The sequence below is a fragment of the Phalacrocorax carbo genome, chromosome 17 (assembly GCF_963921805.1).
Source record: "Phalacrocorax carbo chromosome 17, bPhaCar2.1, whole genome shotgun sequence".
Taxonomy (NCBI): domain Eukaryota; kingdom Metazoa; phylum Chordata; class Aves; order Suliformes; family Phalacrocoracidae; genus Phalacrocorax; species Phalacrocorax carbo.
The window spans coordinates 2817486-2843489 of NC_087529.1; the positions used below are offsets into that span (position 1 = coordinate 2817486).

General features: G+C 39.6%; 1 protein-coding gene across 5 annotated transcripts in view; it reads right to left on the reverse strand.

Moving 5' to 3' along the window:
- Window positions 1-26004, reverse strand: part of NCOR1 (nuclear receptor corepressor 1) — a 73167-nt gene that overhangs the window by 13820 nt on the left and 33343 nt on the right. For all 5 annotated transcript variants that reach the window (XM_064467936.1, XM_064467937.1, XM_064467934.1 and 2 more), the window contains 20 exons: window positions 20416-20546; window positions 19681-19898; window positions 17829-17891; window positions 17024-17163; window positions 16159-16285; window positions 14189-14744; window positions 12086-12215; window positions 11585-11780; window positions 8919-9092; window positions 7858-8018; window positions 7348-7468; window positions 7150-7251; window positions 6547-6644; window positions 5536-5704; window positions 4827-4967; window positions 3372-3455; window positions 2590-2846; window positions 1881-2241; window positions 1136-1360; window positions 56-265 (listed from right to left, as the gene is read on the reverse strand). In XM_064467936.1, the coding sequence (XP_064324006.1) occupies window positions 56-265; window positions 1136-1360; window positions 1881-2241; window positions 2590-2846; window positions 3372-3455; window positions 4827-4967; window positions 5536-5704; window positions 6547-6644; window positions 7150-7251; window positions 7348-7468; window positions 7858-8018; window positions 8919-9092; window positions 11585-11780; window positions 12086-12215; window positions 14189-14744; window positions 16159-16285; window positions 17024-17163; window positions 17829-17891; window positions 19681-19898; window positions 20416-20546 (3664 nt within the window). The remainder of the gene's footprint in view (window positions 1-55; window positions 266-1135; window positions 1361-1880; window positions 2242-2589; window positions 2847-3371; window positions 3456-4826; window positions 4968-5535; window positions 5705-6546; window positions 6645-7149; window positions 7252-7347; window positions 7469-7857; window positions 8019-8918; window positions 9093-11584; window positions 11781-12085; window positions 12216-14188; window positions 14745-16158; window positions 16286-17023; window positions 17164-17828; window positions 17892-19680; window positions 19899-20415; window positions 20547-26004) is intronic.

A 26004-nucleotide genomic window follows, 5' to 3' on the forward strand; every position in this document is an offset into this window, starting at 1 on the left:
CCACACCGCATATCCAAAACACACTTTAAAGAACATCATCAAAACACAGGCGTACCTCTTGCTCCTGCGTATGGCAGAGCTAAAGTTTGCTCTCTAGGAGATAATCCTCTCGTTACATCAGGACGTAAGTTGACTTGCATCTGCTGTGAGGTAATGTAGTCATTTAGGATTGTCTGCCGTGTATTCTCCATTGCGTAAAGCTGATACTGACTCGGGTAGCCGGGGGTGGGTGAGAGCTGCCTTTGGAACAGGTAAGCAGCAGCAGCTGAGGGTGAAGGAGGAGAGGAAAAAAAGAAAAGATGATTTAGGAAGCAGTATCGGTGATATTGAATTAAAGTTTCAGATGTTTATATAGCTCCAATGAGAAGTGCTATCAACTCTCTCTAGCCAGTGCCACGTGAATTAAAAGAGTGTTTTAATACTGATGTTTTATTGAATTTATGCACTGTATGTGGACAGGAAAAGCTAATAATCCAGACTGGAGAAATACATTAGAGAAGAGGCTTGATTAAAAACATAAATCCCAAAGCTCTGAGGTTGTAAAGGGTTGAAATACCTAAAGAAGGTTAAGACATCTCACAGAAGTGGACTGGCGGATATGTTAAAATGGAGTCCACTGTATTTAATATCACCAGCAATAACCTGATAATCCCTCAGTGAGAATGAATCAGTCCTGAACACAGGGGTCCTGACTCCCTTTAATTCTATAGCATCTTCCACATCCTTTGCATGGCTTTCCTGGAAGCTTAATATATTTCAAACACACTTATCTAAAGATACCATCTGAACTTTTTCACAAAACAGAAGCAACCTGGCAGCTTCTATAAGAAAGTTACCATATTATACAATAATATTCGAGGAAGTTTCCAGGTTAGATATTAACCTCCCCACTGAACTAAAATCAAACCACAACAGTGTATATCTTCTGTACCTATATCCGTTTCTTCTGTTGTTTTAGAAGTTGGACTTGATGATCCTTGTGGGTCCCTTCCAACTCAGGACATTCTATGATTTGATATATATAAACTCTTATAAACCTGTGGCCACTGAAAATCGCCTTTTAAAGGTATTATTTTTGTGCATCAAAGCATACAATATTTCTAAAACTAAAAAAAAACCCAACACAAATATTTACCAGGATCCAGAGCCCTGTGAAATGGCATAGCAGGATCTAAATGAGGAGGGAGGTGACTCCTATAGACTTCAGGAGTTGCACCTCTGTGATGAGGGTCAAAAGGACTGTGAGCCACTACAGGATCAACCCCTGGGACCGGAGATTTTGCTGGCACGCTCTCCCTCTGTGTTGGAGTAAGTGTGTTTTTCCTTTCATGATTTGCTGGCTTCCCGGAAGATATTCCAGCTAAAACCAATGAAAAACCTGAATTACTAAAATGCATAGTTTTCAATTGCAAATTCAGCTGTAAGTATATGCTGGCTCCCAAGGATTGTCCATGGGGACCCTGCAATCTGATACAATAAATCACAAACTATTTCTGGTGAAAAATATGAATTCTAAAACTAGGATTGGTTACACTTCACCGTATTATTGTCCTCATCTAGGTACCTCTATAGTTCAGGAATAGCTTCTGCCCTTAAAACATCACCCTTGTAGGCAGCACTTTCAGCGTGATCCATAATCAAATGCAAACTGAGACTGAATTGCCTTCCCACCTCCATGTTACAATATGGTGGATTTTCATTTTCTGATTTCAGCTGACAGCTTACAGCCTTCTAAAATTCCTTCTAGCCACCCTCAGATGGAAAGAGGCCATTAGAATTAGAAAAAAAAAAGTAGAATGGATCCCGGAAACCAGTCAAAAAGCAAGTTTAAAATTAAATTATTAAAACCTCTTGTCTTACTCTGGATAGGAACAACATACCCTCACTAACTCTATTCATCATAGGTGAACTCCTGGACATTGGACTTTGATAGTTCACAGGTGTCCTCCGAGCATTGGTATCATCATAAATCCCAGGGCTCAGCTGTGATTTGGGAGTTTCATGAAGAGTTGACCTGAGAACAGAGGGACCAGAGCTGACTACTGAGGTGTGACGGGAACGTACTGCATCCCCGGTCTTCACATCTTCATATTTTCCTCGCTCCACCACCTTCACGTTTTCTGGCACCATTTCCAGCTGAGGCATTCCACGGGGTAGCTTGCTTGGTCCAGTGATTAAAGATTTTACATTGTGTTTGATGGCAGACTGGCCAGAGTTGCTTTCATATTTTATGGGTGTGCCCTGAAAAGGAGAAAAAGATCAGGTAAAGTTATCCTGCCAATGTTTCCCTCGTGCTAAAAAACTGACGTTGCCAATACCGTAGTCCATTGCTTCTATCACGTTAGCACAGAACACAACTGGATCTTAGTGATTGTTACTTGCTGGTTCTCTCACGTTTGCTCGCAAGTGTGTTCTCTACAGGTGAAGTGTCAGCATTTTTCTAATACCCAGAAAATATTTTTAAGCTTTTTAAGCTGGTAGCTTTCTTAAAACAAGCCCCCACCCATGTCATTATTCAAATATCCTGAACTGATTCACCACTGAGGCTGTAAGCGACTGTATGAGACTAGTTGTGCTTTTTGTATTTACCTGAGATATGGAGCCTTCTATGATTGGCCTGGTCGTCTGCACCATTTCAGGAGTCTTGCGACTCTCCTGGCTTAAGAGGTCCTGTCTTGGGATTTCATGGATGGAACGACCCATTTCTTTTATAGTAGTGACTCCATCATATGGTTTCCCCTTCGTAATGGCTCCTTCAAATGTCCTTATGGGAGGCGACTCTCTCTTAATCTGTTTAGGGTATTTCAAGCCTTCTTCAAAACTTTCAGCTGTTGCTCTTGGTGTGCCTTTTATAGAAATAGAGTGTCACATTACTGGTATTAATAATTACTAAGTCTCTTTTTTCATAAGCAGAGTAACTAACTACCTGTCATAATACTGGTAACTTTGGTTTGCTGTAGTATATGATAAGATAATCTGAAGACTGACAAATCATGACAAAAAATACACTGAACAAATATTCAATATATTACTAAAAGCATCCCAAGTTATTTCAGATGCTAAAATAAAGGAAATAGCATACATCTCCAGAGGTCTGGGGAATTGTTAGTGTTTGTTAAAAAAAAGTTCTAATTACCAAGTATTCATATTAAAAAAAGTCTGTTTTCCAAAAAGAAATTAAATGCTACATTTACACATAACTTTGTACACAGCATATCAGAAAGCTGCTGATTTATGCTCTGAAAACATGTTTGATAACATAAGCTCCACCTTTAACACAGCTACCATTGTTATTAACAGTTCTAAGGTTCAGAAATCAAGATTTTTGAGGATGTAATTAATGCTTGCCTTCTAAGCTTGCAATACTTTACCTTGCATTATAGAGCCAGACAACACTGTTCTCTCTTTCAGTTCAGCGTGTGGGCTACCCCTAGGCAGTGCACGGCATATTAAACCTAAAATTAAAACGAACATCATTTTGAGAATTAAACAAGTGTTCAAAAAAACCCCCCAAACCAACAAAACCCTCCTCCTCCTTACACACTTTACAGATAGTATCTGTATCATGGTAGTGCCCAGAGGGCCTAGCCTCAGTATGCTGGGCATTGTATCAACACGTTATAAACACCATCCCGCCCTAAAAAAACACCCTTCAGTTCAAGTATTCATGCTATTACACTGTGGCAAGTTTTAACATAGTTAGAAAACACAAGGTATTTTTATAATTAAGCTCAACTTTTGTCCCAAAAGCAGTCACTGCTTCTCTTACACCCCAGTTGCCTTATCCAGTAAAGAAAGGTGTCCATGATGGGAAGTGGAACAAAAAGAAAACACAAAAAAACACCCCAAAATAAACTTCAGCATCCTCCAAATCAATCAAAGTTCATATTGAACCATCTGTGAAGAGCTGCATTTACTGTTTCTACAGTAGGAACCTAAATCAAACCCCCAAAGAACTCAATTTTCCACAGTTTGAGGACAGAAAATGTGTCAGAGTGACAAGATACAGCATAAAAGTATCAGAGCAGCTTCTCATATGCCAAAAGAGCCCGAAGATGAGCCAAATGCATCAACAACTTAAAGGCAATGCTGAACTTCTATACACAACCTAGAAACCTCTTATTCGTACTGTTCCATCTGATGAAAACGTACACACAACAGCCTTTAAGGGCTGCCCAAAGATGGGACAAAATGCACTTAATGAGTAAGACTCCACAGTGTAGGTATGAAACATTTTCTTGGCTTTTGTGTTTTTAAAAAACAACCGGAAAAGTTATATAATGGCTTGACTTGACCTTTGCAGGATTAGTTTGATTACAGTTTATGAAATCAAAATAATGCTAGGGATGCCCTGAAGCAGGATACGGCAGCTGTGCAAGTCTTCTGCTCGGCTTAATCGAAGGGGCTTATTGCAGGAATGCAAAAGGTCGCGCCAACATGTTACCAAGTTACTATGCCATGGCTGAGACCAGTATTTAGCTGAATAGGTGTGTCGGTGGCGTCCATGCTAGTATGACTCAGTGTTGTCTCAGCCGTGCGACGACCCGCTGGGACTGTGAAGAGTCAGTTACATGGGTCAGATCTGCTGAGAGTAAGTACTAACTACGGGCAGTTATCGTAACGCACCGGCAAAACAAAAAGGAAAACTGGTGTCGTATTTATGGCACGCTTTCATTGTAGCCGTTGTTACATGGATTCGGTTAGTAGTGTAAGATTTAAATCTAATTTCTCTTTTAGTCTGCTCAATAACATACCTTGAAATACTCTTACATCGATGCAAAACGTTTGACTAAAACACAAAACACCTTGAAAACAGCTGTTTTTACCTTCCAGCGGTGCCGACACTGGAGACTCCCGCATTGACATTCCTTGCTTTATATTTCCTTCCATAGCATCATAGCTCCTCTTTAAACCCATTTCATGAGCAGTTCTTGGACTCCTTGTTCCTTCACGAACATTTTTAATAGCTGACAAAATTTACAAGAGCATGGTCAGGAAATGTGGACAATTCAAAGATCACACCTTAGCATTACATTAAATGAGCCCCCCCGGTCATTAATACATTAACACAACAATTTCAATATAATATTGTAACATTAAATCTCAACCTTAAAAAGATGTTTTATGGTTTCTTAAAAAAGCTATTTGTTCAAACAGTTACTCATTTATCAGTAATTCAACTGGAGTTCAAAGTTAAACGAGATACGTTTTAATACAGATCATTTTAAACTTGGCAGTTTAACCTTTCAAAATAAAGGTATTCCATGACAAACTGGAAATCAATGGCACAGAAATGAAACAGGTTAACTATATTTTAAACACATAGTACAGGAGACTCTTCAGAAAACAGGCACAATTTCTGGATCGCTTTAATTCTCACCCTCAAACACACACGCAGCTCAGTACTCCCAGACGGCACCCCAGTGACCGTGGTTTACACCCATCCGCTTGGAAGAGAGATAATTCAGCTATGGATTCTAAAAGCAGAACCTACTGCAGCTTGACTTTGCTCAGGTAGAATATACAAATACTCACTATCATAAGATAAAATATGCCCACTTTTGCCTTCATAAATAACATGGCCTTTGGCGGAAGCTTCCTCTCGGCACTTTTCTGGGCTGCTGTCTTCTGTGGCCAGCCGGGTGATGGTTCCCTTCAATAATGCATCAGCTGCTATGCCAGACTGGGAGAGAGCTGGTGTACCCTGCATTTAAGTCAATCAAATGTAATTCAGAATATGTGTATTTATTTATGAGAACGGGGGGAGGGGGAACAAAACAACAAAAAAAACCCCCCAAACCCACAGCATTTTTAGCTCTAGACAACCAATTACTTTATCACGCAGTATGGCTTAAACTTCTGCCTCTATTATTAGATAACCTAAATATTAGGAAGATTATTTGTAGGCAATTCACTACCTTGTTAAAAAAAAAAACAAACCAGAATTAAGAATAGGGAGCACTGTATTACAGAAGTATTTCATGACCTAGAACATTTACCCCATAATACAATTTTTGGGGGAAGATAACATATACTGCATACTTAATGGTGCCATTAGGTTCTACGTCTACCCAAAGGAATGAAATCTACCCTTCTCAGAGAATTGCTATTGCTCTCCAGAGTATAGAGATCCCAAATCAACCAAAACAGCAGCATTTTAAAAATGCTGAGACGAAAGGGCTTAATTTACCTTTTGGCTTTAAATAGCATCTGCACAAGACTGGTTACACTTGATTTCAATATTTGAACTCAGGTGTGATGCTATTTTCATAGAAGTTCCTAATAAGCCTTCAGCAGGTAGGTATACCAAAGGCTCTGGTGGTTTTATTTAAAAAGTTTAGAGACTCATATACATGAGGATGAAACAGTGGTAATGCTGACTTCAGCGATAGTGGGGTCTGACCATCTGATTCTATTAAAGTTTCTTTTTTCAAGGCAGTTCCTACTCTGTGATATTAATCTACTTTTTCAGACATGGAAATACACTCACGGCAATAGTTTAAACACACTGTTTTGCTACAGCCTTCTCAGTACGGGGTAAAATACCTGAGTTATGGAGCCTCTCAAAGAAGGAATGGTCTCAACGGAAACTTTATTGGTTGGAGTTCCTCGCGTTATACTTCCCTCCTGTATCGTTGTGGTACCTGATTTGAAATAATAAGACATCCTGATAAATAAGAGAATGAAAAAAGAGCAGCTACTCTATTTGAAATAACTAAAAACTCTAGTGAGAACCGTTAGTTTACACTAAAATACAGGGAAAATGTCAGTTTAACAGCATGCATTTGAGGCAGTTAGACTATTTCTTCTTCTAACATAGTCTTTTACAGACTAAAAGTCTTTTATCGCATTAATCCCTGCTACTTAGTTTCTAGTCTTTTGATGTATTTAGATATTTCACACGTATTGCTCTGCATATGCTCTAAGTGAACAACTTAATTTTGAATCTGGCATGCCTTGAAACAAAGGTTTTTAAGTGAGACGTGCAGAAGGAGGAGCTACTACAAATACACATGCCTTGAAAAACAGGGAGCAGATTAATCATATAATACTTAAAAATAACACTTCAGCAGTTTGAGTTCTAGAAGTTAATTCTCTCAGTTTTCTCAGGCTCTGACAAAGTTTCTTAATCTGTATGACTTTCTTTACCTCGAACCACACTTTCATGTTGTGCCCTGACCAGGAGTCCCTCAGGTTGGGAATTCTGACTTCTGGGAGAGAATTCTTCTTGTTTGATATAGGGCAGGGAAGCTATTCAGAAGAAGAAAAAGAAAACGTTTGGGGGTTTTTTCCTTTAATTATGGGTCATTAAATAGTCTATATAAAACACATGTCAGCTTTTCTTACCAGATTTGGCTGACTCCTGCTGCCTTGGCAGCCCAAGAGATATAGAACCCACTGATGGCTTTGCAGTTTCTTGGGTATAGGAAGCTTGACCATGGGATGTTAAGTAAGTGCCAGGTGTTCCCTGAAACAACAAACATTATGTATGTTAATTCTCATTTCTGGAATGAAGATTCACATCTATGTTTAAGGGAGAATGCTAATGCTAGTCTGATCCCATCTTAAAATGCTGCAGCACACCACTACAAAGTATCAAAGGGCGGGACACCAGGAGTGTAGCGTCACTGTTAGTTTGGAGATGCGATTCACACTGGACAGCCTCAGCCATGCTACTAAATGCAAATAGCTGCAACATGTTCTATTTTCTAAGGCACCTGTAATTCCTGCACTTTTAGAGGCGGCATGAATAGGTCTTAAGTGTTAATGCTGTGAACACATAACCGAGTGCAGATGTTGGTGAAAGGGCAAAAAAGTTGATGTAGGCACAGATTTTTCAAATAATAGTTCTCTTACTTGTGAGATTGAGCCTCCCATGATGAAGGAAGGTTTTTCTGATGGCACACTTGTTTTGGAGGATGGAATGAGTGGTGGTGGTGGTCTGGTGGGTCTGGTCGTCGGAAGGCGGACTCCTTCAGGTATATTGGTTATTACTTGGTGAGGTGCTGGCTGGAGAACTTGGGGGGAAAATTGTACATTAAACATTACAGTCTGTTCCAGCTTTACTAGTTGTTAGAGAGACAAGAATAGAAATAGCACAGTTCATCTGATGATTTCTGACCTGAATTGCCTCACAACACCCAGAACCTACCTAGCTGTATTTACAACTCAAATTCACTATGTCCAAGTGGATGTTATGCACAGAAACTCAATGGAGAATATCTAACCTTGCATCAAAGTTCAAAAAATTGCACTGTAGAATTGCAGACTCTAAAAACTAAGCTTTTAAAAATAGCAGTCCAGGGTACATTCGAGTTTGTTGTTGTTCTCCTGTTTTTAAAGAAAGTTCTTATTCTTTAAATGGAATGCAGCTCAGTCAAGTATAATCCAAGCTTTGCCAATTTTGTCTTTTCCTAACATGGCATTATACTCCGAAGGGAAAAAGCAACAATCTGAGTTCCAGAATTAAGATGTGCCAGTTATTTCACTGTTTTATAAAATGTTCAGGCTATAATATTAAGGAATTACAGTCAGAAACTAATGCCAAGGATAGCAGCAGCTTTCTCTTTTCTTCCACTCCCCCCTTCATAAGACAGGCCACCCATAAATATCCTGGTACTAGTATTAAGCTAAAAAACTCTTGATGACTTTGTGCTTACGCTGTTCTAACACTTTTCAGATCATCCTATTTGCTTAACAAAAATGTGTTATGCAGCTGATGCAGCAATAAGGAACAAACATACAACTTCACTGGAGTTAGAAAAATGCCGAGCCCCTATTTACATGCACACACAGAGAACCATCTATTTTCTTCTTTTGTTAATTCACAAGAGAATACTTTGATACTGGATCAAGTCACAGAAGTCCAGCTTCCAAAGGAAGACTAATAGCGCCCTGATATGTAACAAAATATTCACCTGGCGGGACACTGTAGCGAGCTGCGTTCATATCAGGCTGGGGAGAGGCTTTATTGACTTCTCTTGGAGACAGCCTGTATGGTGATGCTGACCTTGTTGCTGTATTTTGCACTTGTGCTTCCTGTTCTATCGCTCGCTTGACCTCAGCGTAAGGCATGTAGGCCACCGGTTTTCCTGTGAAGGTTAAAGTTATCAGAAAGAAAAGATCCCTGGATTAGAAAGAAACTGGAGTCAAAAGGTCCAGTTTACAGCACAGTTTTAACAAAGGGCCTACTCCAATGTCAGGTACAAAGGTTTCAATTAAAATGTAGTACTAAGGTACAGCTTAATTTAATATGTTCTTGTGTCTATACTTCTATATCCAAAGCTTTTAAAAACTTTCTCATGCTTTCTGTATGTGAAAAGCAGTATCTGGATCATTTAGGTCCTTCGAGTGAAAGCTCTGCTCTTGAAAAAGATTTCATTTGAAGAAGATTCCTTTCCAAATCCTGTGCATCAGCCAGGTTTGCATGCAAGTTCAGCCAGACCTCCATGCCAATCCCACCAGACAAAAAGCCTCCCTTCCTTGTGTGCTTTCCCAGAGAGTTACAAATTAAATTTCAAATACCAATATTGCCTATCAGTGGTGTTTAAAGGGAAAATACATTCTTGTTGAATTTAGAAAATTAAAAATCCGGTAACAGAACTTCAGAAATTCCTTATCTTTGGCAATGGACAATTTAAGTATTCAAAATTATGAGCCAGAACAACTTTACTGCAGCTGTACAGTTATATCTTTAACCTCTATGGTCAAAGAAAGATGGTACTAATCATCCCATAATAGCTTTCTAAAGGGTCTTTACTATTTTATTTCATGATAAAGTGTTGTGTAGGTTGTCATAAGCCAATGCAACAACAGGCCCTTTCGTTTGACAAGACACCCCACAACACAGGCAGTGCTCTGATGTACGCACTGCAAGGATTTTAAACAGCCTAGGGCTCTCTGCCGCATGCGGCAGTTGGTGGGCAAGCTTCATACGCACAGCGCCTCTTAGGAAGTAGCTGTTGCAACGATCTGAGGACATCTCAGCCCCTTCTAGTTTTCAGATTAAGACGTCCAGGCTTGTAGAACCCATTTGCATTAACCCCGTTATCCCTCTCTGCCTGCCTGCCTCAATAACCACCTTGATTTCTGCTGGCAGACTTCACCCCAGAACTTTCCCACACTTCTTAATACCCTACTGTCAATGCCAAGAGTTGTTCAGGTAGTATTTCAGTTAAACGGTACTTTTAAGCAACCCCAGACTTCCCACCTAAAGAAGCAACTTCTAAAAACCACAATCTTACCCTCCCCTCCACAACTCCACAAGCTCCCTTCTCACTATTTTAACAGGCAAAAAAATGTTTATGTTTCTTTCATTTTACTTAGGTAAAAGTAATTAAGGTGAAGCATTTTCATAATGTAATTTAAAATTGTTATGCGTATTCAATACAGAATACTCGAATTTCAAAGAACATGATAGTTTACGTTGCTAATACTGTGGAGACAATGTACGAGAATATGAAATCTAAAAACGCAGAATTACGTGACTCTGATGACCTCTCTTAACATTTTAACATTCAGCACATTAATCTCACTCAGTTTATTTCCCTGTTACAATGTACGGTTTGTGGTCCCATTCCTTTTTTAGTAAAGAAAGTTGAGGTGCAAGTGATGCACTTCATACAGAACTGGGCCTCCCATAGGATATGCTTTTCTTTCACAAAAAACCCCCGATCTTCTGCTAAGCTATTTGGAATTTGCAAGCTGTTGATAGAATTAGAATAGTTTCAGTTCCAAGAATGAAAATATAGCCAATATACAGGGAGAGAAAGCATAATATGAGTGTCTCATGAGGTAATAAACGCATCCTTTGGCTCTTACGCAGCAATTTGGATGATGTAACATATACACTGTCCATCTGAATCACTTCCCTATAACCAGCAACAGTAACAGACACGTCCTTATTTAGTCAGCCTGACAGGTTCTATCAGTACTTTTGGCCTTGCTCTGTACTGAATATCACACCAAGAGTCACGTATCAGGAAACACAGGTCCAGATCCCAGAGTTCAGCTCAAACCCTGCGTCCAAGCGTCCTCTATACAAAAGCAACGAACCATCATACTCCCAAGAGAAAGAACCTTTCACACAGCCCTTCTGCAGACAGACAAGCTAAAGCATGACGGTTCTATCATACTTTCATGCCCTACTCCAGGGCAAAATGGCCACGTACGTATTCCAGTGCAGTAAAACATTCCTCTTAATTGTGCTCATTCTCCTTTGGCAATTCTCTCCCATGGTCACCTTAAGGACCTCAGAAGGGCTCCCCCAGACAATGCAGTTATCTGGGTCCTCTCACACGCATGCTTAATCTTTCTGAATGTTTCTCTACAGGAACAACTCGTTTTTGGATTTCACCCAAATGAAGCCAGTTTTCTACCTTATTTAAGTGGGCTAAGATGTAGCTCTCCCAACACTGTAACTGCAGCAGGATCTGTATAGTAGACAGGTTCCTTCAACCAAGTGCCATCAGAAAGCAATAATTGATTTTGAGCACACTAAACTTTGTTACCTTGTTTAAGAATGAATGTAACAGATGGACATAAAATGCAGGGTTATTTCCACGACAGATGTGAAAATGCCTACCTTCCCACTCAACATTAGGGCTCTTGGAAGTGCCACAAGGGCTTACAGCACTTCGATACTCCATATCCAGCTGCTCTTGCCTCTGGCGTTGTTCCTCCAGCAGTGCTGACTCATGCATTGCTTTAATGTGCCGTTGATACAGCGCGTAACCACTCACTGGTGTTCCGACAGGGACAGTACAGGGACTGCAAGAAACCTACAAGGAGGGGAAGGTATTAACGTCAGGTACATTCGTATAGGTACTTAGTAAAGCAACTATCTTGCTCAATGTCTCCACTGCAGTGGCTGTAGTCCATATATGTGTGGCTCAGATGGTCCACACCTGTTTAAGCTATTACCTGAGTATTTGTTTGTACTTGTCTTACTTAACCCCTCAAAAATATTATGATAACAAAGGAAATGATACATTTCTTCGTTTGTTTCATGACTTTTTGCAGCCTGAGTGTTGCAACTAGTTTTAGGGACAAGAGATACTCCTTCAAACATCAAAACACCCCATACCATAGGTGGTATGACAGCAGCTCGGTGGTGAAGTTGTTGCAGGTCCATCTGCCCTTGCTTTATTGCGGATGATACCAGTATTGACCCAGTGGAATTTAACAGTGAGGGCTTTGACTCCCTGCTGAAGATACTGGAAAAAGATAGAAGGAAGGGAAAAATATAATCAAAAAAGACGAAGATTAAACATCTTTAAAAATTTACAGGCAAAAGTATGCCTCTCAACTTAAAAAAACCCAACACTTTTAACACACTGGACAAATAGGTGAAAAATCTGAAGCGTGTCGTGGTTTGTCCCACAGCACATCTGGCAGAACAGGCAGCAGGCACTGCTGTATGTTTTATTACACACAAATACCAAAAGAAGTGTTCAGAATCTCCAATACCAGAAATTTATGTATGCTGTTTCTCCACACACAGTACTACAAGAATGCAACCTTCTTTATAAAGAATGCTTTGAAAAAAATAGATAGGAAACGGTAGATACATTTAGTCCACAGGAAATAAAATACACAAGAGTATACAATAGACTACTTCCCCATGGAGGGCTAATATATTTGTGAAGTGAAAGATGATGTCTGAAGAGGCAAGAAAGCACAGAAACACCATCAACTGCACTCTTCCGAAGAGCACATGCAGAACAATGATACTGGATACTTCTGACATTTAACATCTATCCTTGGTACTGTGTGTATATTAAGACCACTGGGAGGGAGGGGGCTTTGGCTCCGATGCCACGCTATGGTTACACAGGAACTGCACCAGCAGAACGCTAAAAAAGACTTCAAATATCATCAGTGGTGTCAGCCATCCCCCAAAAGATAAAACGGTTCCAAAGACACGCAGCGTTGTCCATTTAAAGCCCTACGTACTCATGTGGGTTATCCACGGTGCTTAGGGGCAAGTTCTGAGGAACCAATATTTGCGTGAAGATGTTGTACATTGTGGGGAAAGAGGTCAGGATACTCGCCTGTTCATTTATGGACACTAACTGGTACGAGTGAGAAATACTTCCACTGCTCTGTTATTAAAAGACTTCAAGAGATTCAGTTCTGCTGACTGGTATAACGTGGTTCAATGACAGTACTTGGGTTCAGGACTCTAGAGGTTGTACAATCATGTAGATGTGAAATGTTAAAAGGCAACTAAAATATTGATATTTTATGCCCCTAGGTTTTTTTTTTAAATAGAAAGTATAGCAAGTTTCATCTCCTACTAAAAGATAAATTCAGCCTGTTTTCCCTGTCAAATTCAAGGAGTTTTGGGTGTGTTCTACTAAACTGAGTTTGTGAGAGCAAGAATCAATGAAAACAACTCTATCTCAAAATTTTTGGCTCTACATTCAATTTTCCACTACAGGGAATGGAGGGCCCACATACTATGCCACACTAACCAATCACACTATAGAAATGTTCCAAATCTAATTCTGAACACATAAATTTGTTTTTAAGTATTGTGTAACAGCAACAAACTAACAAAAACCAAAGCAAAGAGCTTCAGTACAGATCCAGTTACACAGTCCCTGTTGAGTTGCTTAGTGGATACATGGGGACATGAGTTGGATAATTTTTTTAGTTGGTCACTAACTTTTAAACAGCTGTGTATCAGAAAACCCTGCAGCAGCAAAACCTTCCCCTCCCCACCAGAAGTACCACAGAGCTACTTATGGGAACTCATGCCAGGAGCACCTTGAATCTCTTTTCATGCTTTGGCAGATTTTCCTTGTTTCAGTAAATTACCTGGAAAGGACAGCAGCTAACTCAGCTTCTGTTCTCTGAACAGATCCCAAATGGCTTGCTTTCCCTCATTCTCTAGCTTTCCAGGTAGTTGTGCTAGTTTGCTACCTACCTAGTCAGTCTGTTGCCATGGAATTTTGCCTTACCCTGCCTTAGAAAACCCTTCTTTTGGCTTTCCATCAAAATTTTATATCAACATTTCTCTCTGTTGTACTTCCAGCAAAGACTCTATAGAAATTATTTCCTTAGAAGAAACTCATATCAAAAACATCGCTACTGATGACGGTTTTTGGGTCACTCTTACGTAAAACTACTTTTTAAAGAATTTCTTAAAGATGGCAATATTTGAATGCTAAGCAATTAAACTCACCCTTGCCTGTCAGGTTCTCCATCAACTTCCTCATCAGCACTACAGGTGGCACTCGAATCATTATCTGAATGGGATTCTTGTCTTGCTGTATTAACTTGTTGTGACAGACTATAGTCCATTTCCTCTGGTTCTGACTTTTCCTTGGGTTTCTCCATCTCTCTCTCTTTGGTATCACTCTCTATTTTCACTTGAATATTCTCTGGTAGCCTCATTTCAGTCTCTACAGGTTCTACTTTGGTATGCACTGGAAGAGTAATCACAGGCTTAGCTTCAACTGGATGGCTTCTACTGTCAACCTCCATAGGCTCTTCTGCCTCATTATTTATTTCTTCCTTAACCTGTGGCTCAGGGTTCTGACTTTCAGCTGTTGATACACTTTGGGCTGTTAAGGAGGGAGATGTGCTGGTTGCAGGTTTAACGGTAGATTCTTGTTCTGCTGTTGTCTCAGTGGTTACTTTCGAAGCAGCACTCTCAGATGGAGTTTCTTCACTTGGTTTAGCAGGTTCTGCTGGAGTTGGAGATGGAGCACTTTCTGTATCAGAACTATTTTCAGCACCTGGGGAAAAAGAGTTTTGGCATAAAGGTTCAACGTTAACGAAATCTAAGTAGGCTTTGATGAACAGCTTCTTTAGAATAATCAAATATATGTCTGCTGTCCCAAAACACAGGACAGTTGCCCTGAAGAATTGACTCGCAAAGGGAGAGTAACCAAAAATCAGCAGATGCAGGTTAAGGGAGGAGGCTGGAATTGCAGAAATAAGACTACTTAGCTAGCTACTTAGCAGCCAAGTAAACTCTCGTGCATATGTCAGCGACCTGGTGCTTCCATATATAATGCAGCTTTGTTACAAGATTAGAGTCAACATTCACAGTACCTCAGGTGCAGCTTTCATGATTTAAATGAAAATGTTTGTGAGGCACCACTCTCAGAAGAAGCAAAACACTGATTTTAAATGATAAATCAGTCACATTTTATAGACACGCTGACTTGCAATTCTTGCTGTAAGTTAACAGTTCTAGTTTACTTCCTTTGTGAATCCCCATCGTTTTCTTGAATATGTCTTTGCTCTGTGAAAGGTGTAAACAGCACCAGCAACTGGATACCAATTAAAGAAGGGTATTGATTCTTGCAGTAAAGAACCTTCCCCCTCTTTTTAGTCTAGTTCATGGACTCTATTATATTATAAATAGCTTTTAGATAAATAAAAACATTTATGAAAAACTATGGCAACATCTAGAACACAGATATTATATTCAAGTCTTATCTTTTGATAAGAATCTTCATTCCTTAGAACTACATCAATATTTTAAGAATGTTTGTTAAACAAATGGATGAAATAGACCCATCAATTTTATCCTACCCATCTCTAAAATAAGTAATTAATTTTGACTTATTACAGAAGCAGACAATTTGCTGAATTACACACATGCTGCAGCTGAAAACGAAACAAAACCAAACCCAACCAACCCCCAAATCCCCAACACGTAGCCATATATTCTGATTCATCATTTATGAATTCTGTTGTTTATAGCTTCACAAAAGGCTGGCCAAGACTGACTGATGTTGAGTGCCTATAATTATTAGCAGCTGCAACCAACACATTTAACACTAACACTTAAATTTGCCTGTCTGAATCTTTAACTGAGACTATCAACCAGCACAGGTTACCTATCTTTGATTCAACTGGTTTCAACACACAAAATGTTTTGACCAGGTGCTGTCAGTTTATGCTCTAGAAGATAGGATAGTCAAAGCATCTCCAAATACTAAGCAATCACAACTTAAGGATGCTCAACACTAAAAATGCTTTTTCCTCTCCCCTTCACAAGTAGTGAAGTGAGTTCCGATTGGTAAAATCACTGAAACATAGTATTTGAGCACTACATTATGAAGCTTCCTGAGCATATAATTGGCATAAAACATACGTCCCCTTCTGTGAATACACAAGTTTCCTTCCCAGAAGAGTTACCTTCACTGTCTTCCGGATTCTCTTCTTCATTAGATGCTTCAATATCTTCATCCTCCTGAGCTGAGACAGTCGAAGCTACACTCTCACACTGGGATACATCTCGCTCCTCACGGGGCCTTCGTGAAGACTGATAAAGACATGGCATTTACATTGTACTGAAAATTTGCAAGTATTATTTCCTTTTACAAGCATTATCATTTATCAATCTGAGGTTGAAATGAAAGAGAGATTCTCTATTTAGCACAGATTTGTTCACAAGGGCACACTCTTTCAAATTCAGGCCAGCTTTTGCTGCTCCTAATCACAAATCAGTTTGGGATCAAACCACTGTCTCAAGATATGTTTGGGGGACAAAGGAACTATGGCAGCGAGACACAGACACTGATGCTCTTCACTTCAGTGAGAGAACACTAGGGTAACACCGCAGTTTAGAGGATTCTGACAGCCGGGGTTCTACTTTAGATGCCCCAAAACTTTCAGTTCCTGGTCTTCTAGCAATTTTCTTGCTGTTTTGTAAGGTTAGTGCTTTTGTGCTTCAGGGTAACCGTTCTACAATGATGACCTGAACTTTGATAGTGGCTGGCATACTGATAAGGAACATGGTTTTCAGAGCACTCAAGAATTTTTCAGGCTTGAATGTTCTATCTGATAGAACTTTTTCTACTGCATTTAGAGCAAGAACTGATCAGTATCACAGGTCAGTGGGCATTAGCCACCTTTTCTAGGAGATTTACATCACAACACAAAAACAAGTAGAAAAGGAAACAAATCGTGACTACAAAACAGCCTTAGTGACGCATGATGAATGACTTCAGAAAGACACCAAGTTTTCCCCTGCAAAATATTCAATGCCCGCTGCACTTACCTTCTGTTTGTGTTGTTGGAGGAGACTGTCCAGATTGTGTCTCCTTTTATAGTTGAAGTAGAAGTTCTTACACTGAGCTTCACTTTTCGTCCCAACCATTTTGGCAATTGCTGCCCAGTTTCGTCCATGTTCCACTAGGCCTGTTCAAACCCACAAGAACGAATATTTACTATGATAAAATATTCAGCTATCCGAACCCAGATAGATGGAAGAACAATGCCTATGGGAAGGTAAGATGCAGAAGTACCACTGTCCTTACGAGACAATGTATTTGATAACTACTTACGGGGCGAAAAAAGCTCTGTCAACTTGAATGTCTGCTTATGAAGCCTTCAAACTTAACTCTTTGCTGCTGCTAATATGTAACACCTCTGCTAAAATATTGATTTTACGCATAAAATTTACAGGTAATAGTATCTGCCAAATGAACAGACAATTTATAAACTACAATAGGAATGTTTGTAACTTATAAACACATTACTTTGAAAATTTACATGACATATACACCTTCGCACCTGTGTCACAGACTTCCGTGGACCAAGTACGACACCAAACAGTTCTAAGTACCCCATATGAAAAAAGTCAACGTGTCTCAAAAAAATGGGTTTTGTCTGTTAAGGATGTTTGCTTTTTTTTTTTTTAAAAAAAAACCAAACCCAAAACAAAAGAGCAAAATTCAGATCACTCATTCAGTGCAGTGTTGCAAAAAAAAAAAAAAAAGATGACAGCGCTTGTATTTAGTAAATTATTGTAATTTTGTGAATACGAGTGTTCAGAAGTAAGTCAAAAGTTTTACATGGTTTACCTTTCTTGGCAACTTCCATTTCTTCTTCTGTCCAGCGGGATGTTTCCACAGGCTCTGCAGAAGCTGAAAGAGAAGAGAAACAAAGACACCGATCAGAGAAAAGACCAGGATTCACTATTATGGCCCCAATCACGCATCCCACAGTCATCTAATCTGTGTACACTAAGGCTCGTTCAAGTCACTTGTGAAAGCTGCTCATGTCAGCGGGAAGTAGTCAGTCTTCGTTAAACCAAGTTAGACATACAGTAGGAACCACCACAATCTCAGCAGAGCAAACTGTTCAAAACTATTCTGCCTACAAAACTGTGATTAATTATCTGTCAAGGAAGACTTGTAAGTAATATAGAAGTGTTTATCACTAAAATTTTATTCAAACTGTCACTAATTGCCATCAACTACTAAAAGCAGCAATCCAACATGCTGTAAGCCAGTTCCATCGTATTTCACTGCCTGTTTTGGAAAGGACTGAAATGGTTATTTACTGGTTAGTGGGTATCAAGAAATCTACTATTCTTGTGTTCACCAAGTCTCCTACTGGACAAAGAGAGAAAAATAAAAGAAACAAACAACAACAAAAAAAAACAGTAAGCAAAAACAAGCAGGAAACTAAGTATGATTTGATGCAAACCATTTTTCATTCACTTCTCTGGATTTGATATAATTCTGTTCAGGTTTCTGGGTGGCATTAAGCTTCAACAGCCTCCATTTCCTTTTCATAAAATCTGCCACTATGCATAGCATGCAACATAGACCCTTCACCAACTTCGATTAATGAACAAGAAGAGCAGGACACTATAAAGTATCTGATCCACTGAAAAGCTATTTTGGATTTTCCAGAAAACCCTGCAAAAATGTTTTTTAAAACAAAAAAACCCAAAACACAAACAAAAAAACACCAACACACTATTGCCTTAGTCTAGCTGCTGACAAAAATCCCCCCCATATCAACTGAGCAACTGTCTGTCACAGTCTCTGCTGTTTACAGTTAAACGAGAACTGATTTGCCCGCTTACTCTGTTTTTTTATGATATGTAGAATATCTGAGCAACAAGAGAGTTGTTACAAATTCTAGAATAGCAACTGCCTGTAACTACCCAGGTGACGAGCTAGGAGCAAACTTTGCCACAGCGGAGCGCTGCAAGGGAGGGGGGGGAAAAAAAAAAAAAAAAAAAGAAAAACCAAACAAAAAGAACCCAAAACCAAAAAACCAAAACCAAACCAAAAACCAAAACCACAACAAACCTGTCTTGCCATCCTGGATAATTATTTACTAGCCACAAGGTATTCTGTTTGCTAGTATTTCTGCACCACCACAAACTATGTCAGTCTTTTCAGAAATGCAGCCAGAGATAGCATAGTCTTTTCTATGCCAAGAAAGATTTTATTTTAAAGGAGTCTCTTGCCATCTAACGCAGAAACAACAACAACAACAACAACGTGTTAGGATCTATTTCAGATTATGAAACTCCCTAAAGTACTCAAGTATCAGGCCTGCTTATTTAACAATAATCTCTGTGAGCTACAGCCTGTAAGTCAATCTGTGTCACAGTCATTCGGATCTCTACGGATCCATCATTAACCCTGCAAAGAGAGAAAATGTAGTTATCACAGAAAGGCTGAGCTGCCTTTTTTTCCCCCCACATGGTTCTAATAGAATCATCCGATTGCACATGCACTGTTCATGAAGTACGCTTGTGAAGTTCAGCAGTACCACAGTCACAAACTTGTAAGCAGGCCTAAGAATTAAGACTAAAATGGGAAAAGTGCACTGCCTGCACAGAAAACAGCCTTATGGCAGTGAAGAGCCTGATGAGCAGATGGGTCCCCGAGTGTCCTATAAAAGCTAACTCACAAGGTTCTGGTGGGGGTGGAAGAGGCGGTGGTGGTTCTTCAGTGGCTGCAGCTGCAGCAGCATTTGCTTGTGCAGCTTCATTTGTCATTGATCTGGTGATTCTGCCCTTACGACGGCCTTGACTATTGGCAGTTTTTCGGCCCCTAGGAGCGGCCTGCTCCCTTTCCTCCGTTTCCTCTGGTGCAACTTCAGTTTTGTCCTTTTCTTTGGTATTCTCTCTGGGAATAGTTAGAATAGTTAAAATATAATTCAGTCACATTCAGATAGCCATTATAAAGCAGATGTTCCTGAATATGGATTTTAAAAAAAAAAAAAAAAAAAAAGAAAAAAGCCACCAAAAAACCTCCACAAACCCAAAATATGCCTTTAGCAAAACAGAATTCACTTACTGCCCACAATTTAGATTTGCCAGAGCATAATATAAACACATGATATTATGAACTTCAAAGAAACACACTGTGATAGAACACATGAAAAAAACCCAAACCAACAAGATATTGAAACTATTATAAGTGCAAAACCAATAATCCCATGGCTTTTTCCACCAGACTGATTAGTTCAGCAAGACAGAGGAACTGGAACGCCCAACTGAATCGTTTAATGCACAAAACCTAACCTAAGTAGCAACAGTTTTCGGTCCAGATTCATTGCTAGGCTAATGCGAATCCTGTTCTGATCTCTGCAAAAAACCTGCAATCTAGAGGGAATTAATGCATTTTCAGTACATATACTTACTTCGATTCCTCCTTCTCATCCTTTTCCTCCTCATCTTTCTTTTCCTCCTCTTTTTTCTCTGCTTTTTCTGCTTTTTCCTCTTCTACCTTTTCTTCTACCTTTTCTTCTTGAGAAGGACGAGCAATTTGTTGCTGAAATGAAATGGGATTGACACATTTCAACAACATGATCACACAAAGGTGCAGCAACTTGCGCTCAGAGCAGCAGAAACACCGCTGCTGCCTTACCTCCCACTCGGTAATATTTTAAGTTACGGTCACTGCAGACTGGGCACATAACCACAAAACGCCTCTGCCAAAAGCTAGGTTAACTAGGTGTTAACCTATCTGCACCCTGAAATCATATTGACGTGATGCCCCAGGCGTTATCTCCCAGACTTCAGAAGTCCCTTTGGCCAATGAACGTGCAGTTTCTGCATATTAGCTGGATAACCTCAGTACCCATCAATTTACTTTCTCTTATGTTTTTCTGGTCGGCTGCCCCATTCAGATACTGTGTTTTGTCTTATAAACTCCTCGGAGGTACAGGCTTCTTTCGCAAAGTAAGCACAGAGGTGATAACGTACACGCGCTGTTTATGCCACACTAAAACCAAACAGCTTCATTTTAAAAGTGCTTAGAGAGGTCTGACCAACATCTTGCGTAGGAATGGTGTTGCTCCTCTCAAATTTTATTTTTAACATTGTCCGTTTTAAAATAATGAAACCTGATCGCTCACAACTTGGAAGCAGAAGATCTTGTAGCATGAACATTATGACCAAGTCTAAGCCATCTTCTTGAACCCGTTGTTAGCAATTAAAAAAATATAGTTGTTAAAAAATTGGGTCAGGAATTTTGGACTTATGTTTCCAGTGAATTTACAGAAGGAAGATTATAGCCTAGAATTATTTATTTATTTATTTTTAAAACTGTCTTTGAGATAATAGTTTTACAAGCACATAAGCACTGACAAACAACAAGGTAATTACCATCACGCACTGTTAGCATACCAAAGAAAACAGCACAAAACACTATTTAGTGTTCTCTGTAAAGGGACTCTCGCTCCTTATCTTTCAAAGCAATCCAGATGACTGCCATGTGCAAAGGTCTCTCATTTTAGAAAGTACATAGATTTGATTTAAACTTTCCAGAAGATACAATCCACTTCAAACAGGAATTAATAGAAGACGTTTCTGTTACTGAATGCGATCACACAGAATTACCAGCATGGTCCCTTACAGCTGCTAAAAAACAAAACAAAAACCCCAAACAAAAAAACCCCCACACCTAAGAAATCAAGAGAGATTTGTGGCACTTTTTTCCTATTTCTTATCACACAAAAAGTAAGATAGCCTCAGCATTCCCTGTCTGACTTTGCTGTTAGAGGTGGCCTAACATTAGATAAACCAAATATCCTGTCATGTTTTAAGCAAGTATTAAAAAAATGACACTGCTCATACAGGGGAAAAAAAAAAAAAAAACCAACAAAAAACCCCCAAACCAAGTATTAGGAAAGATCTATCAAATGTGGCTACAGAAAAGACTTCCATAAGTTTTAGGGTTACAACCCTCCCTAAATATATTTAGGAGCCTAAATATAGCTTTTTGCCATCCATAATAATATACCTGCACGTGGCCAAAACACCTTGCTTTCCAACACTGCCAAATTTCTATGCCCACAGCTCACCTTCAAACTCCTTCCTCTCCAGGTTAAAGCACCAAGCAATAGTGGCTGCCACTAAATAAATCATGTAACCCACTCCCAAAATTCCCAGAACCCTTCCACGAAGCAAATGGTAAATCAATTCATTCTCCTGATGGGCCTCAAAAGCCAGAAACCCACATCAAGCATCTAGAGCTTAATCCACACTGCCCGTTCATGCTGAGTAGGATCTGTAACAAGGTGATCTTCTGAGTGCTACAGAAAAATCCAAACCTTCTGTACTAGGCGTCATAAAGAAGAACGAGAAAAGAAAGCCTGAGGCTGCACGCAAGGATAGAGCAGGCAGGACTCCACTTACAGGCGCGGGGAGAGGGGGGAGGAAGAAAGAGCCCTCTTCCTTCTCTCTGAAAACACATAAGTTTCTTTAAAATGCATGATTACAGTTTAAATTCTACCTTATATATGTTTTCATATGAAACCACGGAACATAAGAGAGGGTGGGGAGTCAGATATGGCCACACAGAGGGAACCACTCGCAGGAGCTTACGCTGAAGGGGCTTGAATGGGTTAAACAAACCACCTCTGCCAGTCACTGTTCGGAACTGCGGTACCGAGATGCTCTAATTTGGTGTGTGCAAAACCAACTTGTTCCTTACTGGGCATGAGACTCTGCAAGTCCACTTTAGAATGCAAAATACGTGTAATATTTACATAAAGCCATCTTTCAAATAAAAACCCAAAGTACACTTGGCAATTCATGGAAAGACAAGGACAGAGATCTACAAGATTGCTGTTCTAGGACTTCATTAACTCAGATTTTACAGTCCACTGAAAAATTCCTCAACATTGGCTCTTCTTTTTCACAGAGGAACCAACCCTCCTATAAATGCAGCAGCAGGTGTCACTGTTTCACTAACAAAACTGAGGCTGGAAAGAGTCACAAAAATGACTTGTTTTTGACATTTTAATAACGTGAACTGGAGCAGAAAACCCTAACACTAACCACTATAATCTTACTGCAAATTATTAGCATTTAAGATGCTGGCGCAACTTGGTTATGCAAAAAAACTGCATCCAAGCAAGATGTCAGAGACATGCTAAGATAAATTATGTCCATCATGCTAGGTAGATTTGCCTCAAAAGCAAGGAGGTAAAAATTGCACTTTCAGAAAAAAAGAAAAATAATAATAATTTTTAAAATATCTGTATTTCACATACAATCTATTTACAACACAGTTACTGAAAATCCTCTCTTCTTTTCGCCTGGCTAACTTAACATCACACTTTGTAAATAAGAGGATTCTCTATTTCACAGTGAATTTATTTAACATGCATAATCAATAGGTCAAGTGCAGGTTAAACACAAACCTTTAAACAGTTGAAGCCTCTGTCAGCGACGTACCTGCACATTCATCTGTTGATTAAAACTTTTACTATCCAGGCAAGGGGACGGGCTTTAATTCAGGGTACGATTCAAAAAGGACAAAAACCACCCCAGCACCGGCATCACGCAGCTCTTTAGCAGAGGCTGCCTGACCCAGCAACGTGTTTATTCCAGGAAATGGTGTCATTCTGCCACTTAAGCTGCCTTCGGCAGAGTTGCCCATCTCACATACAACCTTCTAACCTCGCCGGGGTCACCCGAGGTAATCCCCACCGCGCTCGGCTTGATTGGCCATCACAGACATACAGCAAATTTCTGTCTAGTCAGATCATGGACTGTACCACCTGCTGCAAAGGCACACGGCGGCAGCCACAGGCATGCGATTCTGCTGACCAGGCAGCCAGGCACAGAAACACACCCCTTACCGCCTCCCGCTTTGCTACCAAATTTCAATGAAAAGCTTCACTCGGAGAGAGCCTCCTTTCAATGAGTTATTTAAGGAATTCTCTACGATCAAGGCAAAAGCATCGTATAGCCATATTTTCTTCCAATACGATGTTGAAAACTTGCTCTTCATTCAAAAAGTCACACTTGGTTTAAGAGGCACTTGTTTAGTTGCCTCTGTGAGCATCCTGGAATGGTTTAGGTAGCCTTTTATAAAAAGGCCTTTCTAGAGCTATTTGAAGACAAAAATGTATCAAAAGTCAATAAGCCTTACGTCTCTTGACATGCCTTAATCTAGCATTCAGATTCTCTAAAGTAAAAGCCCCCACACTGAAACTCGAGTCAACTTGCACTCGCTACATTCTCTGAAGTATTTCAACATCATTACCATGATTAATATCTCCACTGCAATATTCCATTTGCTTGCCTTCTAATTTACAAAAATATATGAACTATTAAGAGTTTAAGCTGAAGCACCTGTTATTGGCATAAGCACATCTCAGAGCACATCATAAATCTTACACAACTTGTGTTTGCCAATCAGCAAGGAAGTTTCAGGTTGCTGCTCAGAGATATGAGAAACATCAGCTTCAAACAAAGCTGGGGTGTAGGAGGGAGAGGGGAGATGAATTGCATTCTGCAACTCTAAGGTAAAAATTCTGGCAAGCAAGGCAGTTCAACGCTCTCAAATTCTTTTTTTACAAGCTGTTACAGATGTTGCTAATTAATCATTAATAAAACTAAGAAATGCAAATATGATTTGTGGTACCACAGAATTCCTTACTGCAGCGTCACTGAGCACGCTAACTACAATACTTCTGGATTTAAAACTTCGAGAAACGATAAAATTTCCTATTTAGAACGTTTAGAGTATTTCCTTGAGTTTTCAAGTACACCTCAACATTCTTCAGATCTACAAAGTCTGACACTTATTTGCATCCTTAACATAAAGCACACATTCAGCCTGGCCAGCAGTTGCCCGGAGGTCAGTGATCTGCTGGGGTACTTAATGTGGATCGACAGCTAGCAATTAAGACCTACAACTCTGCTAAAATTCAGAGAGTAAGTAATTTGAGTTGAACGAACAACGACCGCAGCTTCAGTGTTCCAACTCATGCATTTAGTTAGCCACATATAAATCAGTATATTCAGAGGAGCAGTTACCAAGTCAGGCAGAGCACCTTGGGTTTCCTTTTACAGTGGGCCAAGTTCAGAACCTATGTCCCTTGGTACAAGGCTGTCATTAAAGTCTTTCTAGTTTATATGTGTTATCCAAGGAAAGCAAGCAATTTATGGATTGAGAAATCCACCCAAATTTTGAATTGTAGTTCCAATATTCTAAAGTTTAACAATGTTGAAAGACACTTAAAAATACAGTTATGATCTTCTGAATATCTCAAGACTTACAGTTTGAGCTAGTTCTGTCTCCTCATCTCTCAGAACAGCTGCAGAAGAGCAGCATATGGCAAAGATATTGCTCAAGATATGTATACTGACAGGATCACACCACTCATTTTATACTGGAATACGAAACCGAGCCACTTAAAACAGCAGCATTATCTGCCTTTAGTGTCCACAGTGATTGCTGATGTTTTGGACAATCTCATTTACTTTCATCTTCTTCGTCTTGCCATACATCATACATCCATACTTTAACTGGAATCTCTCACCATCACTAATCACACAACAATACACTTTTCCTGTTAAAAAGGATTATTAGGCTTAGACAGTCTAACAGAAGTTCTGGCAAAATACAGGATATTTCCAGTATTTTCTCCCATCACAGCAGTTCACAATTAGTCAAAGCAGAAGCTCTAAGTCCTGGCCATAATTAATATGACCCTATCCCACGCACTCCATAATTTGTGGGGTACAGACAAGCAAGTCTTCCATGACACGAACTCTTCTCTTAGAAAACCAGACCATAATTTAAAACGTCTAAGTACAACAGCACGATAGAAGCATAACACAACAACTCTTTCTAGTGAACAGGATAAATTTATCAACTGAAGCCATTTGCAGCAATTTTCTTTGGTAGAAAAAAAAAATATTTACTGGGACTCTCAGAAAACTTACATTGTTTAAGAAGAGGACTCTCATATCCTGAAGTGTAATATTTA